This window comes from Aptenodytes patagonicus, chromosome 22 (assembly GCF_965638725.1).
Source record: "Aptenodytes patagonicus chromosome 22, bAptPat1.pri.cur, whole genome shotgun sequence".
Classification (NCBI taxonomy): Eukaryota; Metazoa; Chordata; class Aves; order Sphenisciformes; family Spheniscidae; genus Aptenodytes; species Aptenodytes patagonicus.
Genome location: NC_134970.1, coordinates 6662132 through 6679878, shown reverse-complemented (window position 1 = coordinate 6679878; position 17747 = coordinate 6662132). Strand labels below are relative to the sequence as shown.

Genomic DNA, 17747 nt, shown 5'->3' with positions numbered 1-17747 from the left:
ATGCCAGTGGGGGAGTCAGGTCAGCCTGGCCCTGGCTCACTGGCAACCCGTGGGGTGGGTTAGAGGTGGGGTGCTCCCCTGCATGGTCTGACCCTGCCAAGCAGGAAGGGAGCAGCGACGTGACCCATGCTGGAGCAAGTGCTGGGAAACAAGAGCTCCATGTCTGGGTAGCCTGGAGGAAAGCAGGGACTGCGGACTGTGGAGGATTAACTCAGCCCCAGAGGTTTGACCAGCCAGCCCTTAGGTAATGGAGAGGGGGATTTTAAGGATTGGGAGGGATATCTGGAGTATTTAATCCACAGCAAATGATGGGAGATTTTTCTTCAGTCAACAATATGTGCAATGATTCCTTTTTAACTCTGTAATACATCTGCTGGGTTCTCCTAATTCTTTCAAAACAAGATTTCAAAGCTTTAATGGAAAGGTTTATCTGTTTCTGTGCAGAGGATGGATAAACATTCCTAGAGCCACTTTCTGGTGTAACGTTAGTTTTTCTTGGGTACCCCCTTAACAGTCCTGGTTTTGTTGCTGTTCCTCAGCAAATGCTCTGTGGGATCTAGTGATGTATGAGAGAGGAGGTGAAAGGAAATGTAGAAATAAGCTTTCACAAATGCATGTTTGCGCTGTCGTGGCCAGGAGGGAGTCTCCACTCTTGTGTCGTGAGAGGACTACATGAAGTCCTAGGTCCTCAGAGGCCACATAAATGATTTGACCAAACTCTGGGGGCAGCAGGACCATGCCAAGCCTGGGGAAAAAGTAGGGCCAGGAATTGACGTTCGAGGGGGAGCAGAGATCGAGGGGATGGTGCTGGAGGGGGGTGCTTAGGGCCAAGCCCCAGATGCATCAGAGGGAAGGGAACGATGACGGCAGAAGCAGGCGGTGAACCCGAGGCAGACGGGGCTGAGTTCTGACTTCATTTGTCTCCAAAAAGCACCTTCTGAGTCATTGCTCGGAAGTGAGATTTGACAACCCCTCGGGAACCACGGGTATGCAGAGGCACCCCTCCTGTAACGCGTCTTTCCCGTGCTTGCGGATTCCAGTCCTGGGTTCAGCATCTTGAATAAGCAATCCTGAAGCCTGTCGTACCCAACCCGGGTAATAAATGCTCAACAGATGTAGCCAGGACCAGTTGTTCCCAGACGCCCGACAGGAGGAGAAGTGAAGCGGCGCTGCTCTGGGAACAGGTGGTTCAGCACATGGAAGTTATTTCTAGAGCTGCCTTGCGTTGTCCTGCTGCATCTCAGCTTTGCCGAGGTCTGGCACGAACATGAGCGGTGGACAGGCTGTGCAGGGGCTTGGGCTGATGCTCAGGGCTACCCTGAGATGCCCAGGACTGGGGCTGATCATGAGGCTGGTCTGTGCAGACCTTGTGGTGGAGCATTAGGTGGAAGCCAGATGAGGTGGGACAATGAGTGAAGTCCTCCTGATCACGGCTGGGAGGGAGATGGGTGTGCTGGGAAGATGAGCATGGCTGTTTCCGCAGTTATTAGCCCTATTGCTAAACCAGGCTGTGAATTATTCCTTTTAGCTAACCTCAGTCTCAGGGCCAGGACCAGGAGAGAAATGCTCCTGCTGAGCCCAGATTGGCCCTTTCCAGAGCATGCTCTGCACTTGGAAGGCTGGGCTGGGAGGTCTCACTGCGATCTTGTGCTGTGGCTTGTGCAGGGCTGTAAATTTGAGATAACAGGACGTCCCTGCAAGTTTCTATATCCCAACTGAGCTAAGAATAGTCAGGAAGCAAAACAAGCTGAACATTATAATTGGGTTATTTTCCTGTGCCCTGAGCAAACACAGCACCCTGAGATGGCTGTGGCAAGGGGAGCTGCGTGCCCTGGACATGGCTCCTGACAGCAGTTATCAGTGTTGCATGAGGCTGTGTCTAATCTCCTGCCTCCTGTTTGGGGTGAGCTGTGATCCTGGGACAGGAGGGGAGGGGGGAGCCTTATCTCTGCTGAGATAATGCTGTCACAGCCCGGCTGGGGACAGCTCAAAGCTCCAAGCGCTTTGGAGAGACGCAGCATCTCTATGCCCGTGTCTCGGGTGCTGGAGGACAGGCTGTGCTTGTCCTTATCTCAGCTCCTAACCCTCGTTTTTTCCAATCTGCCTTGAATTCTGCTAGATAACCAGGCATGTCGGACTCCGAAGAGGTCGCCGAAGAATATGAGCAGTAAGTGGTGTGTTTTTAAACACCCTTTCTTTCTCCTTATTCCCACTTTCCCACAGGGTCACAGTATTGCTTAGAGGTGCCGTTCGGGGAGCACCGGCTCTTGTCATTACCCCAGCACCCAGCATGAAATACCCCCACCCCGTGCCCATCTGCACCGCTGCTGTGATAGTGCCGAGACCCCCAGCAGTGGGGAGCTTTGCGTTAGGAGATGTATCACATACATGGCAAGGAACAGTCCCTGCATTAAAAATGCTGCAGTCTAAATCAGTGAGATAGAGCTGGGAAAAGCTGATGTCATCAGTCTGTGGCTGCTGGGGTCCTACTGCCACATCCAGAGCATCCCCAAGGCCCAAATCTGAGGGCAACTTTTGCTGGTGAGGACTGCTGGGCGATGAGGCGTACCCTGGAGAGAAGGGGCTCAATATCTGCAATACATGGTTATAGGGATCAGTCCAAACACAGCTCCTACTTCTCATCCACCAGCAGAAAAAGTAGATCTGAATCCTTATGTTTAAATGCCATGACAGATTCGCATGTCTCGGCCATCAGTCTGACCCCTGTGCCCAGTGTCCCCTGGGCACACCCAAGGACAGACTGCATCTCCCCCAAGGTCAAGAAAGGACTTTGGGGCAAAGGTGGGATGTGAGATGCCCATTTCTAGGATGACAGGCCATGGTCACTCGATCTTCTCAAGCTGCAAAATGGTGTTGTGCTCTGACCACTGTCAAAGTGTCAGTTGAGCACTTCAGCTCCTGCTATCTGCAGACTGCAGGGTGGTCTTGTCCTGTCCTCACTGCCACCTTACAGCATGCCACACAGCAGCCTGCCCATCACTATGAAAAAGGGGAGCCAGCCCTGAGGAAATTTCAAATTCCCCTTTGACCTCACTGGTGGACACAGGTGCCCTGTCGCAGCAGATCGCTGTAACTGCAAATTTGTGTTGTGCTTTGCAGGGAGCAGGAAGGTAAGAGTACGTGGAGCATCTGCAGCTGCCCCGAGGCTGAAGCTAAGAAATGATCAGAGCAACTTCAATAATCTGTGTCTTCTTTCCCTTCCCTCTCTCCCATGCGCACGTGTGCTCTGTGAAGAGGAGTACGTGGAAGAAGGTAAGTGTTTCACTGGTGGTTGCAAGGACCAAGAGACAAGTGCTGTTGGTTCAGTATTTTGCTTGGGTGGGTTGTGGTGGTAAGCTCCTAGACTGAAATGGGCAAGTCATGACCAGGAAAGGCAGATAAGACCATGTTCTAGATTCCTCCACCTGAAACATCAGTAGGATCAAAACCAGTCTGAATTTTCTCAGGACCTATTTTGTCAGAGTGATCCCTTGACTCAGAACAGGGGTGGAAATGCTGGACTTGGGCGCTGACAGAGGTGTGAGCCCAATAACTCAATGGAAGCTGGAGCCTCAGCTGAATGTATATTAATGAATATTAATGATGCTCAAGCATGAACCTCCAACTGCCTCAGTCCGAGAAGAAGCAATCCCCATGGTGCACGCAGCCACTCTGCGACACAGCTGGACTGTGCATTTGGGGCTGGGTTTGGGAGCTGGGTTTTATTGAGCCTCTTGCTGCTTCAGGGCACTGCCAGGCAGCCCGGGCTGCTGCACGGCAAAACATCCTGAACGTTAAAAGCAAAGAGAGGCACAAGGGGGAAACCACTGCAGTGCTAGAGTCCTCATCTCATGCACGCCATAGCTACATTCCACAGCTTTGTGGCGTCCGACTAACCTCTGCACTTGTTCCTTTCCCTCCTCCCCGGCTCAGAAGAGGAAGAATGGATAGAGGAAGAAGACGGTAGTTATTGCACCTTTCTTTATGTCATCTCTCCACTGCTGCTGTGAATATGTCGTGGGTCGGTGTGTCTTTTGCCTCTCCCTGGTTGGGAAATGGTTTTCTTTCATTCTTCCACTTCTCTCTCTTGCTTCTTGCACTCCCCACTTCTTGCCCTGCTGTGCTGTGCGTATCTGCTCCTGTGCCTGTGGCTTGTCTCTTACATCTATCAACCAAATGCACTCGTGGTTCACTATCTTCTTTTTCTTTCCTTCTCTCTTGCTGTGGGACCACAAGTCTTCCCAGGACCTGTGGGCCCCAGCATGGCTCTGATGCCAATGGAGGCGTCACTTTTGTGGGGATACTGCTCCCTCCAGTGGAAAAATGCTTCAACAGTGTCATAAATAAGATTGTGAAGGTGCCGAAGGCACATTCTCTAATGCCAGCCAGTCTTGTTCTTCGCTGGCTAGAGGAGAGCAATAGAAATCACTCCCCCCCAGTCCTGGGGTATAAGAGCATGATAGCATGAGGGAACAAGGGACAAACCAGGAGGTGGCTATAAATCCTTTAATTTTGTTTTTTTTTGCCCTGCCCAAGCACAGAGAGCAGCTCTTGGGTAAAGGTTAGAGCAAAGCCCTTTGCTTTCTGAGCCACTGCTTCTTTCTCCTGTGGCTACGTCTCCCCCAGGTCTCTCTCTTGGCCGGCTCCATGCCACATTTGTCCTGATACCGGGGTCCATAGGGAGCCAGTGGGACCAGTGGCTGTTGGACTCATGCTGCTCGTTATTCCACAGGTCAGGAAGAACAGGTAGAGGAGGCAGAGGAGGAGACCGAAGAAACCAAGGTAGAAGGTGCGTTGTGGCTTCGCCAGCGAGCTCCCATGGCTCGGCTGGCGCCATGCTCCGCTTCGGTGGGGTGCTGAGCAGGGTCTGGGTATGTCCCAGCATTGCCTGCGACAGCGGGCCAGTAGCAGAGAGGGGAAGCTCTCCTCCATATCTGTGGTTTCCAGTAAAGACATGTCAAAACTCAGCTGCCCTTTCCTGATCTACCAAGTGCCTTGGCCCTGCAAGCATGAGGATGATGGCGTTTTCTGCTGGTTGCTGATCAAACAGTTTGTGTCCAGCACTCTGAAATAATGCCAAAAATGAGTTAAGCCTGTTCCACCAAGAGGTCCCCGTAGACTTAGAGGGGGCATTTCCAGAGCTGGGGTCATGCTCTGATGTGTCTCACCATCCAAAGAGCACTGGAGTTCATGAGACCTCTTTGGAGCAGACTGGGTTGCCTGACGTGTGTCCCTGTGCTGTCATGGCTAGTGGGGCAGGCTCAGATCCCAGCCATGTTCCCTGAGTCAGGGTGCCGGGACCCCTCTGTGCTGGGGGGATGTGGCTGCCCTCACCCACAGATGCTCGTATTCTCCCCATGGCTTTTGAAACAGAACAAGAAGATGAAACAAAAGCACCAGGAGAAGGTAAAGCAGGAATGGAGGAGGGGCAGTTTTGGCCATTTCAGTCCTGATCCCAGTCCCCCAAGACACTGGCCCCACTGGGGTTTTCACTGTTGAATTAGTTTGCTGCTGAAGAGAGAGAATCTGCGGTAAATGGGGCAGAGCTGCCCTGGCCTCGTCCTCTGCCAGGGCTGGGGCAGCAGGAAGCCTGCAGGAGGGATGGCTTTGTGCTGCCTAGGTAAAAAATTCACCCAAAATACAGAAGGAGTATGCACTGCTTTCCCAGCCTGAGCAAAGCTTCTCTGGGTTCCTACTGGAGAGGACCTAGGGCTCTCCTGGTCTGTCTCTGGGTGAGGGATGTCCGTGAGGGACCTGCTCTCTCCCCGTTCATCCTGGAGGGATGGAGCTGGGTTTTGCAGTGGGGAACAACCTGGCTGAACCACCGTGCTGTGTCCATGCGCATGGTGCACAGCAGGGCTGGCCTCCGGGAGTCAAAGCGTCGTGTTTTCCACAGGTGAAGAGGGGGACCGAGAGCAGGAGTCTGGGGAAGGTGAAGTATCCATCCTCACTCCTCTCTGGGGTTGGAGGGACTGTCCCTTTGCCTGTATAAGGAAGTACCAAATGCCTTTCTGCTCAGCCAGGAGCATCAACGTGTCTCGGGTTTTGGCATACAGATGGACACCTCACTGCATGCCTCTTTGCTGGAGGATGATCCGCAGTGCAGCCTGTGCTGCTGGGAGAGAGGGGTAGCTCAGCTCAGTGTTGCGGGTTTTGGGTCAAGGTGTGAAAGCAAATGCCTCTGTGACACTAACGTTGTCTTTCTTTCCTGCTCCTGGGGACCCGCAGGTGAATTGAAGCCAAAGCCCAAGTAAGTGTTGGTGCATTTTCTCTGGTGCAAGGGCTGAACTAGGAGCTGTGCCAGGGCAGAGGTTCCGTGTGATGGGCTTAGCACCATGATCCATAACGGGCATGGGGCAGTGAGGCCTCAAAAGCATGAAAGCAGGGTGGGGACTGGGACATGGAGGAAAAAAGGGAAAGAAACAGGCAGATAAACGTAGAATATGAAGAGGGCCCTGAGAATGAGATCTTGAAGCATTTTGTGTGCTCCTTGGAGGAGGCCCAGCTGCCCTGTGGCCCTGCAGCTGGAAAAAAATCTGTGTGCACCCCAGCCTGGGGTACATGGTCCACGGCACAGCCAGGATCTTGCTTCTCGGCCGTGGCTGGCATGAGGCAGGCATTTGCATGACTGCCAGCATCCCTGGGACAGGAGCACCTGCCTGAAGGAGCGGGGCCGTGAACCATTGCCAGGACTGCGGGTCCTCATGGACCCCTGGGATGCTGCAGTCTGGGAGGCAGATCTGTCCTCAGCTGTGATCTCTTCATCCCTTTGTGTCTTTATGTGTATCTGAGCATCTCCTGCCCTCCCTCAAGCCCACAGAGGATGAGAGGATGGTTTCCAGCTCCCTGTGCCAGATCACACTGGAGCACACAGTTCCTCTGTGCTCTTTTGGGTGAGCAGTGGGGTGGCTGCCAGCCCCAGGGTGCCTGGCAAAGGTCGTGGCCAAGTTGCCTGCAGAGTTATTCCATCCATGCGGGTGCCTTGGAGTGCTTCCCGGGAATGCCAGAGGTCTTCCTCTGAGGCTGTCCAGCTGGCAACCTCCAGCAAGCAGCATTACACTTCCCCGTCCTCAAAATGTGCTCACTCTGCATCCCTGGGGACTGCGAGGCTCAGAGAGGAGGGCTGGGTAGATCAGTGCATGGATGAAAGGCATTGTCCTGTCCCAGCTATCTGCTGCAGGCTCACCATCCTCCTGCTCACCTTCGATTGCAGGGTCTTCATGCCAAACCTGGTGCCTCCCAAAATCCCAGATGGCGAGAGACTGGATTTTGATGTGAGTAGTGCACCCAAAGTCAACCCCCGTGAGGTGCTCCCCTCGCATTGCTCCTCCACACTGTGCCCAGCAGCCCTGCAGCTCCTGGAGGGCTTCACTCGTGTGAGTGTAGCCATCGCTGTCGTTTCTATCTGGTGCAGGACATCCACCGCAAGCGCATGGAGAAGGACCTGAATGAACTGCAGGCCCTCATCGAAGCCCACTTTGAGAGCAGGAAGAAGGAGGAAGAGGAGCTCATCTCCCTCAAGGACAGGATTGTATGTCTGCAGCCCTCCCACTCTATCGCTGTTGCCACTTTCTCCCCTGTGGGCAAACAGCCACGATCCTTTCCCCACGGTCTCGACCACAAGACCAGAGACATCCCATGTCCCTGCAAGACAGAGCCTGAGATTTGAGCCAGATTTTGTACCCCGGTGCCTGGGAAGCCCCTAGTCTGGCTGCTGCAGTGCCTAATGGAGATGCACCTTCCCCTGTGGGCTCTGGTCCATGTGCTCTCCTGGGAGACATGGGAGCAGCAGATCTGTCCTTGGGGTTCTCCGGGCTTTTGAGGTCAGGGACAGAGAGAATGCAGATTCCCTGGGGTGTCCCTGTCAACGTCCTCTCCTCCTGCAGGAACAGCGGCGAGCGGAGAGGGCAGAGCAGCAGCGGATTCGCAGCGAGAGGGAGAAGGAGCGCCAAGCCCGCATGGCCGTGAGTCTCCCTCCAGGGCTGGGGGGCTTGGGCTGGTCTTGGCTAATACAAGCCCGTCCATGGAGCACATGGGAGCACGAGCTGTGTGTTGCATGCAAGCTGGTCCATGAGGTCTCCGTCCATCCACTCCTGACCCTCTTCTGACCTGGCAGGAAGAAAGAGCTCGCAAAGAGGAAGAGGAGGCCCGGAAGAAGGCTGAGGAGGAAGCACGGAAGAAGAAAGCTTTCTCCAACATGCTGCACTTTGGAGGCTACATGCAGAAGGTGTGATCTTACCCCGGTTGCAATGAAGCCACCGGTGCTCCTGGGAAGGGCTCAACCATGGGCTGGTCCCACAGCACCGTGCACGTTCTCAGTGCTGGTAGGCTGTGGTTTCTACAAGCAGAAGAAGACAGGCCACCATGGTTGGGTCACAACAGTGGTCAGAGGGCCAAAGTGAGCTGAGAGCTCTGCTTTGCACATGCTGGCTGGGGGGTGTATGTGTCCAGCCTTGCCTCAGGGACAGGGATGGGGATGTGGGGGGTGTCTTGTCCACTATTGCCAAAATTTTCTTGAGGACCTCATGTTTTTCTGGAGTCCCAAAAGCAGAGGGTGTTGGGGGCAGAGCTGGGGATAGGGGTAAAGCAAAAGCTGGGCAGATTTCCTTCCCTCCGACGGACTGATGGTTTCCTCAGTCAGAGAAAAAGGGTGGGAAGAAGCAAACAGAGCGGGAAAAGAAGAAGAAGATCCTCAGCGAACGGCGGAAGCCCCTGAACATCGACCACCTCAACGAAGACAAGCTGAGGTGAGCACGGGCTGCAGGAGGGATGTCCAGGACAGGGGCTCTGCTTTGGGTCCCACCTCCTGGGGCAGGATCCTGGGCTGGGGTGGGCTGCCTGAGGCTTGCAGCCCAGACAAGAGGGTGATGGCACAGCTGGGAAATGGGTTGTGACACCCCACCAGGAACATGGGCTCATGGCTCTGCCGGGCCACCACTGCCAGGCTGCTGCTGACAGCGCCGGCCATCAGAGGGAGCCATGCTCACATGCGTGGGACATATGTGTCCCCGTGTGTCCCAACCTCCCATCCATGCGTTCGGGCCCCGCGTGGGACTGGCCAATGCATCCCCGGCTGGGCACAGAGCCTGCAGAAACCTGTCCTGGGGGAGCAGGTGAGATGGTGGCATCAATGCCCTGCAGTGAGCTCCCTGTGAGCCACATCCCTTTTCTGCACTAACACCAGCCGGCTCTTCCACAGGGACAAAGCCAAGGAGCTATGGCAAACCATCCACGATCTGGAGGCTGAGAAATTTGACCTGCAGGAAAAGTTCAAGCGGCAGAAATACGAGGTGAGCCATGAGGTCCTCCATGAGCTTGCTCACCCTCTGTGTGCCTGGCTGCTCCTTCTGCTCCCCATTTGGGAGACGAGGTGGGTTGTCTGACTTGTGCATGGGGTGACAAACATCCAAGAGGCTCTGCACCACTGAAAGCAAAGCCACATCTGCCTCCCTTTTGGAGATGAGCGAGGATCAAACCAACCCTCCCAGCTGTTGTTGGCCACCCTGGCGAGGCTGAGCGCACAGCTATGAAATGCTGGAGGATATGGCAGCTGCTGAAAGGGTCTGTGTGGTGGCCCTGTGACCTCCCAGCTCCTGGGGACGTGTGCTTTGCACCGCAACAGGCTTCCCGCTGTGCTGCACATCACAGCCCCGTGCAAGAACCACTAGGGAAGAGAGAGCAGTGATGCACCTTTGCCCCGACCCTCATCCCCCGCTGGGCATGGGCCATGCTGCCAGGCCTCACCATCCTCCTGCGTTTCTCTTGCAGATCAATGTCCTCCGAAACCGCGTTAGTGACCACCAGAAAGTGTAAGTCCCTGGGCAGGCTGAGCATCCTTCCTCGATGCCTCCTGTCCTTCCAGCTCCCTGCTCCCCTGGCCCCAGTTAGCTCCCTGTGTGTATCCTCACTCTCTTGCACCCCTGCAGAGCCACCTCCTGTCCTTCCCACTCCTGCCCCTGGTCCCACTGGTACCCGGTGTTCATGGCCCTGCAGGTCTGGCCCAGGGACCTCAGTCCATGCTGCTCTGCTCCCATTGACAGACCCCCATTGCCTCCCACCTCCACCAGCTTCCCCCTGCCCCAGAGACACTGGCTAGGGATGGACCCCAGGGAGACCCCACCTCTTCACATTGAGCTTTGCGTCCTGCAGGGTCCTGCCAGCCTCCAGCCATCCCCATCCCTGCAGTGTCTCTGCCCAGCATCTCAGGGAAGGTGCTGGAGATCCCAGCTTGTGTAGGAGGGGAAATCCCAGGGGCTGTGGGAGCTGTGCAGCCCCACAAAGACAGGAGAGCCTGTCCCCGTGCCCATGTTCCCTGCACAGGACTGGGGGACCCTTTGTAGGAGGGTGGAGGTGGGTGTTTAATCCCCACCCTTGGGAGCACCATGCTGCTCTCGCATCCCTGTCCTACCCTGCCATCTTGCATGAGAGGTGCTCAGCCTGCCCCGCGTGACAGTCAGCAGCATCCCCCACCTGCTTACACCAAATCTCTCTTCTCTTCTGCCCCAACATGGCCTGTTACTGCAGCAAAGGGTGAGTACAGGTGTCTCCCGAGTGCCGTGTGTGTCCCCCTGCATGTGTGCTGCATGGACACTGGGGCTTACATCAGGCTGGCAGTAGGGCTGAGGGAGGAGGCAATGCCAAGAATTGGCAGCCAAAGCTGGGCTGGTGACTCTCAGGATGACATGCCAGAAATGCCCTTCACTGTCCATGCAAGCCTCCTCATCTCTGCTGTCCCATGGCCAGAGCAGTGCCTGTTCCCCTGATGCTGGTTAAGGAGAGCGATGTGGTGTGTCCTGGCTAACAGCTTCACAGCTTCTGGCTCCTGGGAGAAGGATCCTGCAGCCGTCTTTATCCCTCCACAGCTGGAGATCCAATTCATCGATTCTTCTCTGAAGGATCCTTGGGAGGGAGGAACATGGGAAGGGAATTGGAGCTCCTTAGAAACACTTGGCAAAATGCATGAGCTTCTTCCCATAGAGTCCCAAATCACACAGACTGACTCAGGTCCCAGGCTTTTACCTGGGGCAACTGAAGACTTTCTTCCCCACAGGGCAGTGAGCATCAACCGGAGATGGCTCAGTCCTCTTTGCAGGGCCTCCAATTCTCCTCTGATGGCACCCACCTTCTCCCTCCTTTCACGGTCACTAACTGACCGTGCTTTTCTGCTTCCCTTCCAGGTCAAAGGCTGCCCGTGGGAAGACCATGGTGGGCGGCCGGTGGAAATAGATGACTCAGAAGGCAAAGGAGGCTCAGCCACAAAGAGGTGTATTGCCTTTTGGCCGACCAGCTGGCTTCCCCACGTCGTGGAGCCTGCACCGCGCGCCCACCTGCCCTCCCACTGCACAGAGCTTGCAAAGACCTTGCTGCAGGCACAGCACTGTCTGGGTGGGCAGATGCTTCGTGAGGTGCCGTTTCTCAGCTCCGCACCTCCAGTTGATGTTGTGTCTGTAAATAAAGCGAATGGTGAGGGGGTGCGGGTGTTGTCTCCATCCCAAAGCTCTGAGCCCAGAGGAAACAGGCACAGGACAGTCCCAGCAGAGCTCGACTGAGCAAGCCCAGTTGCACACCTGCTCCATGGGGTGCAAGAGGATGCAGCAACCGTCCAGGACCTCCTGAATAACATGTCCCCTTGCCTCACAGCATCTCATACCTGCAGTCCTTGGGAGGTTTTGTAACAGACCTCAGTGGTCTGACCTGCTTTTCCTGCTGCAGTTTGGGGCAATCCTAGTTATGGCCACTTTAGTTCCTGCTTTTGCTGTACCAGAGCCCCCCTCGCTCCTCTCTGTGTCAGAGTTGGCCCTGTGGGACAGCATGGATAGGGGCACTGCTTCCAAGCCTCTTGGTCCATGGATTAGTCACAAACCCTGCTTCCAGGCCATTTTCATTCCTATTTCCACCTCTTCCTAAAGGGCCCAGACCAACTGTGTTTGCCTCCTCTGTGTGTTTCTGACAGCATGCAACGAAGACTTGAGATGAGTCAGTGTGGAGAGACCATTTATCTGTCCTTTCAGGGGTGCAGATCTCTTTCATCTAGCTGTAGGCATCTCTGTAGCATGCTCCCACATGCAATGCCCACGGGGGCACATTGGCTGCATAATCCCGAGTGTTCCTGGTGCATGGATCTGGACTGTCAGCCAGCAGAAGACACCAGGCTTGCACGACCATTTCCTAGGGCAAGCTGTCCCTTGCTGTTGTTCAACAGCATTCAGGCTGTGAGGCTTTTTCCAGAGCAGTGGGGAAGGGCTGGGAGATGCAAAGGATGGTGGATCATCAAGGGCTTCTTGTCCCGTGGCAAGACATTTTGTCTCCTTTCTTGTTGGGGCTGCCTGTCCTCCCCATCCCAGGCCCAGTGACGCAGGGGCATCCTGCAGGTTCATCCCTTGTGCTGCCTATTGGATGACGACTTATTTTGCCTACTTCAACATGTGCCATCAGGTTTTGGGGAGCAGGGCTCTGGGAAGCCTCAGTTTCAGTGAGGCAGCAAGTGGAGGGCAACCAGCCCCCTATCATCCAGCTCCTCAAAAACGAGGTGTGGAGGAATGAACCTGATCCCTTATTGGGACAAAAGGGGAGAGCTAGGGAGGGTGGCAGTGTTGGACATGAAATACCTGGAGGGTGGCTGAGTGAAGGTCCAGCAAGCGACATTTCCACCCTGCCTGATGCACGGCCCCAAGAGAGAGGAGCGCTCGGGGCAGAAAGGTATGTCTGGCTTGGAAAAAAAATATCCCCTTTTCCCAGGCTCTGAAGGTCCACCCTCAAAACCTTTCTGGCAGGCAAAGGCAAAGCCCTGCCAGTGCTGGTGCCCGGTGCCGCGCAGCGGTGCTGCAGCCGTTCTGCCCGTCCCCTGGGGCTGGCAGCGCCCAGGGTGGGGGTACAGAGGCACTCCCTGCTTCCCACAGCACTGCCTGTCTCAGCAGTGCGCTGGCCCCCTGCCAGCCTGGCTCTGTGTGCGCCAGGGCTGAAACCTGCGTGCTCCCTCCCCGCCCGGCACCTCCCTCCCTGCACCCGGTGCTCGGTGGCACAGCCGTGCCAGAACAGCTGAGTCAGCACCCAGCCCAGCCACCGACTCTCCCCTGCTCCGTCTCCACTGGTGTCTGTGGCTTTCCACGGTGAGTGAGCTGCTGCCATGCTCGGGCATGGCAGAGCGTGGTGCAGGATGCAGAAATCCTCTGGGACATGGCAGAGTGCTCTGGGGTATTCTTCGGGGTCTTACAGGGTGCTGGCATCATCCCAAGTGTTGCATGGGCTGCGTGACAATTGCAACGGTGCAGTATGTTGTGTCAAAGTTTGCTGGAGCGCGCTGCAGGGTGCTCTATGCTGGTGAGCAGCTCTGATGTGCAGGAGTGCTGTCCCCATCCTGCCAAGCATAGCATGAGTTTTGCAAGTGGTTGAGTCTTGGGTTAGCGCAGTGGGCCAGGGACTGGCCACACTCCTGTGCGCTGCAGAGTGATGGACCCCTGGCAGCAGCTTTCGGAGGGTTGTGCAGGGTGCTAACAGCCTTGCAGTGCCATGTCATTGTAGAGATTTGCAGTGTACTAGTGTCCTGCAGCACTGCTGTGTGGTCTCAATGTCCCCATGGGCAGCAGGACCTCTGGATGCCAGATCAAAGCACCAGCATCCTCTGGAGCATGGTATGAGGGGTAGAGAGCTCTGCCCTTCCCTAGCAAGGCATCCCTTCTTTTTCCCAGGAGCTATGAGGTGTAGCATCCTCTAGCATGTTGCAGAGGAACAGCATCTTCTGCCATAGCATGCAAATATCCTCCATGCTGTGGTCCTTTGAGGAGCAGTCTCTTGTGCAGCACCACTCTGGAGCACAGCATGTGAAACCAGTGTCGGCTCAGGCACAGTTCTGGTCTCTCAGCCAAAGCACCGGACAGGGATCAGGTTGTGTCCCACACAGTCTGTGCAGTGCAGGATGCCAGGATCATTTTGGTTCCTCTACGGAGACGTTTGGCAGGTGCTGCAGCGAGGCGTGCGTGCTGGTGGGTGCAATGCAGGGCTCATGTCCTACAGCATGGTGTGGCACAGAAGGCCTCTGCCCTCCCCAAAGTGGTGCCAATGTCCTGGCCAGCGTTCAAAGCTCCAGAGGCTGCTGCCAGCCCAGGGTACAAAGCCTCCTCCTTCAGCACTCAGCACGAGTGTCCCAACACTACTGCATGAGCCCAGACCCCTGAAGACCTGTGCCCAGGTCTCACAAGCACGTGCACCTCATGGTCTGTCGATGCAAACCCATGCCAAGGTGCTCCCCAGGGTACCAGTGTCCCCACGTGGTGGAATAGATGCAAAAGAGGATGCATTTGTTATCCAGAAGGTGCTGGCAAAATGCTGAGCTGATGTTTTGGGCTGTGATTGTGCTAAACCAGAGCTGTGTGTAAGGCACACTCAAAACCCAGGACTGCTCCCAGAGTCAAAGCCAAGCTGAAATACAGATACTGTAGAGCCTGGTCTTGCCACTACCACTATAGATAGAAACAGCCTGCTCGTATCTTTGATCAGGTCACATTAGACAGGCATGCTCTGGACAGCACAGGAGATTCTGCGACTGCTGTCCTGGGGCCACCTGGCCAATGCACATCCCAAGGAGCACACGCATGTGCCCAGGCTACCAGCATTATGGTCTATGATGTAGCTGCAGTGGTCCACAAGGACCTGTGGGACAATGGAGCAGCAACTCTTGAAGTTGAAATGCTGCCAGGGCCCAGTGTGTCTCACCAGACGGGGATGTGGAGCCCCTCGTTGGCTCCATCAGTTGGGGCACATGGTGAAGGATCCCCTTGCCCCCACCTTGGAGATGTTGAAGCGTTGCTTCCCTCCATCAGGCACAACACTAAGCTTGCGGTGGCCCCATGGGCTATGGAGTGCGAGCAAGAGCAGCACACGGAGGAGAGACAGGCAGGGCCAGCGGAGGGGGTGTTGGGGTGTGTGTCAGGAGGGCAGAGCATGCCCAGGGTGCTGAACAAGCACAGTGGGTGTGGGCTGCTCTGCACCTCCTGCTTTGCTCCCTGGGTGAGCCAGTGCCCATGCTCCCTGGTGCAGGATGGGGGACTTGAGTCCTCTGGGGCTGGGGAGGGGGTGCCAGCACCAGCAGGATAACACACACACCAACTCCTGTGCCAACAGTGGATCCTGGCTGGCACACAGAGTCCCCGCTGCCCAGGCACAGCTCAGCGTGGGGTATATTTTTCCATTGATGTCCCGGGCGTTCAAGAGTGGCCCAGCTCTGTAGAGCATGGAGCAGATGGTATTGGATGCCATTGCCGTGGTGAGTGGGCATTGCCCATCCTTCAGAGCATGGTGTGGGGTTCACTGCTTTCACCATCCATGAACCTTAGACTCTGGGGTACAGGATGGCCACGTCACACTGATCCATGGTGCCACTGTCCCCAGAAGTACCGGGGTGCCCAGCCTTGAGTTCAAGCCAAGGCCAAACGCCAACAAAGAACCTGCAGAAAATCATAGAATCATAGAATCATAGAATCATTGAGGTTGGAAAAGACCTCTAAGATCATCGAGTCCAACCGTCGACCCAACACCACCATGTCCACTAAACCATGTCCCTAAGTGCCTCATCTACTCGTCTTTTAAATACCTCCAGGGATGGGGACTCCACCACTTCCCTGGGCAGCCTGTTCCAATGTTTCACCACTCTTTCAGTAAAGAAATTTTTCCTCATGTCCAATCTAAACCTCCCCTGGCGCAACCTGAGGCCATTTCCTCTTGTCCTATTGCTTGTTACTTGGGAGAAGAGACCGACCCCACCTCGCTACAACCTCCTTTCAGGGAGTTGTAGAGAGCGATGAGGTCTCCCCTCAGCCTCCTTTTCTGCAGGCTGAACAACCCCAGTTCCCTCAGCCGCTCCTCATCAGACTTGTTCTCCAAATCCCTCACCAGCCTCGTTGCCCTTCTCTGGACACGCTCCAGCACCTCAACGTCCTTGTAGTGAGGGGCCCAAAACTGAACACAGTATTGGAGGTGCAGCCTCACCAGGGCCGAGTACAGGGGCACGATCACTTCCCTACTCCTACTGGCCACACCATTGCTGATACAGGCCAGGATGCCATTGGCCTTCTTGGCCACCTGGGCACACTGCCGGCTCATGTTCAGCCGGCTGTCGACCAGCACCCCCAGGTCCTTTTCCGCCAGGCAGCTTTCCAGCCACTCTTCCCCAAGCCTGTAGCGCTGCATGGGGTTGTTGTGGCCGAAGTGCAGGACCCGGCACTTGGCCTTGTTGAACCTCATACAATTGGCCTGGGCCCATCGATCCAGCCTGTCCAGGTCCCTCTGCAGAGCTTTCCTACCCTCAAGCAGATCAACACTCCCACCCAACTTGGTGTCGTCTGCAAACTTACTAAGGGTGCACTCAATCCCCTCATCCAGATCATCGATAAAGATATTAAACAAATGAAGCAGTACAACCTCTGATGTTTGCAAGTCAGGTCTAACAACTGGCTGTATTATAAGAGAGAGAAAAAGGATGTAAATGTTAAATTTTGAAACACCTTCCAGACCTGGAGCTCTCATCTTGAGAGTCCCAAGCCATATGTTGCTGTGAGATGGCACTCCTCAGCACACTCCCCTGCAGGGCAGGTCCATTTGTTCGTGCAAGCATCTGACGTTTGCAAGTTTTTTATGATTATTTTTAAATGCCTTATAAAACTTTGTTTCATTTAATATCTTAGCCCTCTAAATCACTGCTTATAGTAGCTAATTCATAGGTATCAATTAATCATCTTTAATTGGTTAAAGTCAACCATGGTTTATGCTGATTCCACAGATGTGTTAAATCGTCAATGAAGTCTTTTAATGCACTGCAAGCACAGTTTAGCATCTACGCAATGACCCATGTCCATGAGGCAAGTCCCACTGACAAAGCAGGCAGCAATGCTCTGGGATGGAAAGGAAGAGGCTTTAGCTGTTGTATGGAAGTAGCATTTTATTGGCACTTAGTGGAAGGAAAATAAGCTTCCTGGTGATGCCTGAATCATGGCTTTTGCATGTGCTCTCATGCCCAGGTTTCAGCTGAAGTCCTAGCTGTAAACTATGCTCTTCTTCGGTGCAGGGCAGCAACCACTGGCAGGAGTGAGATGCTGAGACCTAACAGGAGCAGGGATCAGCCCTTTGACCAGCAATGGATCCATAAACTTCATGACTCGTAAAGGTGGTGCTGCACCGTATGCCCTGACCTGGAGTGGTGCTGAGCACCAAAGCTGCTGTGACGGTTTGCAGGAGCAGCAATCCCTGCAGAGGTGGCTCTGGCAATCACGGGCAGTGCCCAGGTCAGGGGATGGCACAGATATCAGGGACGAGGGGATAACTGGAGGGACTTGGTCCCGCTCCTGCACCCCGCCGTCAGCCTAAGCTGCACAGATCCTGACCCATCTCCCCTCCAAAAGAGCACATGGAGACCAAACTCACCCATGCTTAGCTGGTGCACGAAGCTCTGCAGCAAACAGCAAGCTGTGAGACAAAAGCCAAAGCCTTTAGCAGTGTTTCCCATGGTACCATCTCTGGGTAAACCCCTAGAAGGCGGGTCTCAGAGCCCCACGTTTGCAGCTTTGAGGCTGGGTATATTCAGAACATTCCTGTCTCTGCTACTCTCCTGCTGACGCCATCCTGCTCTCCGCAGAGGAAGGGGGCTGTGTGCTCCCTTGCATACAAACGCACACGCAGAGTCCCAGACGTGTGTGCACATGCACACACAGGCAGACACAGTCACAGGTACTTGCATGCACACGCACACACAGAGC

General features: G+C 55.0%; 1 protein-coding gene across 4 annotated transcripts; it reads left to right on the top strand.

Annotated features, from left to right (window-relative positions):
- Positions 1–1016: 1016 nt before the first annotated feature.
- On the top strand, positions 1017–9813 carry TNNT2 (troponin T2, cardiac type). Of its 4 annotated transcripts, XM_076358064.1 has the most exons (15): positions 1017–1184; positions 2120–2167; positions 3121–3131; positions 3256–3273; positions 3934–3963; positions 4733–4789; positions 5897–5932; positions 6229–6250; positions 7214–7274; positions 7415–7531; positions 7887–7964; positions 8117–8227; positions 8638–8747; positions 9200–9290; positions 9769–9813. In XM_076358064.1, the coding sequence occupies exons 2-15, from the start codon at positions 2130–2132 to the stop codon at positions 9811–9813; spliced, it is 825 nt and encodes a 274-aa protein (XP_076214179.1). In that variant the 5' UTR covers positions 1017–1184; positions 2120–2129. The 4 variants fall into 4 exon arrangements, with proteins under 4 accessions (XP_076214179.1, XP_076214176.1, XP_076214177.1 ...); XM_076358061.1 differs by lacking the exons at positions 1017–1184; positions 2120–2167; positions 3121–3131; positions 3934–3963 and having other exon boundaries at positions 3258–3273; XM_076358062.1 differs by lacking the exons at positions 1017–1184; positions 2120–2167; positions 3121–3131; positions 5897–5932 and having other exon boundaries at positions 3258–3273.
- The last annotated feature ends 7934 nt before the right edge of the window (positions 9814–17747 follow it).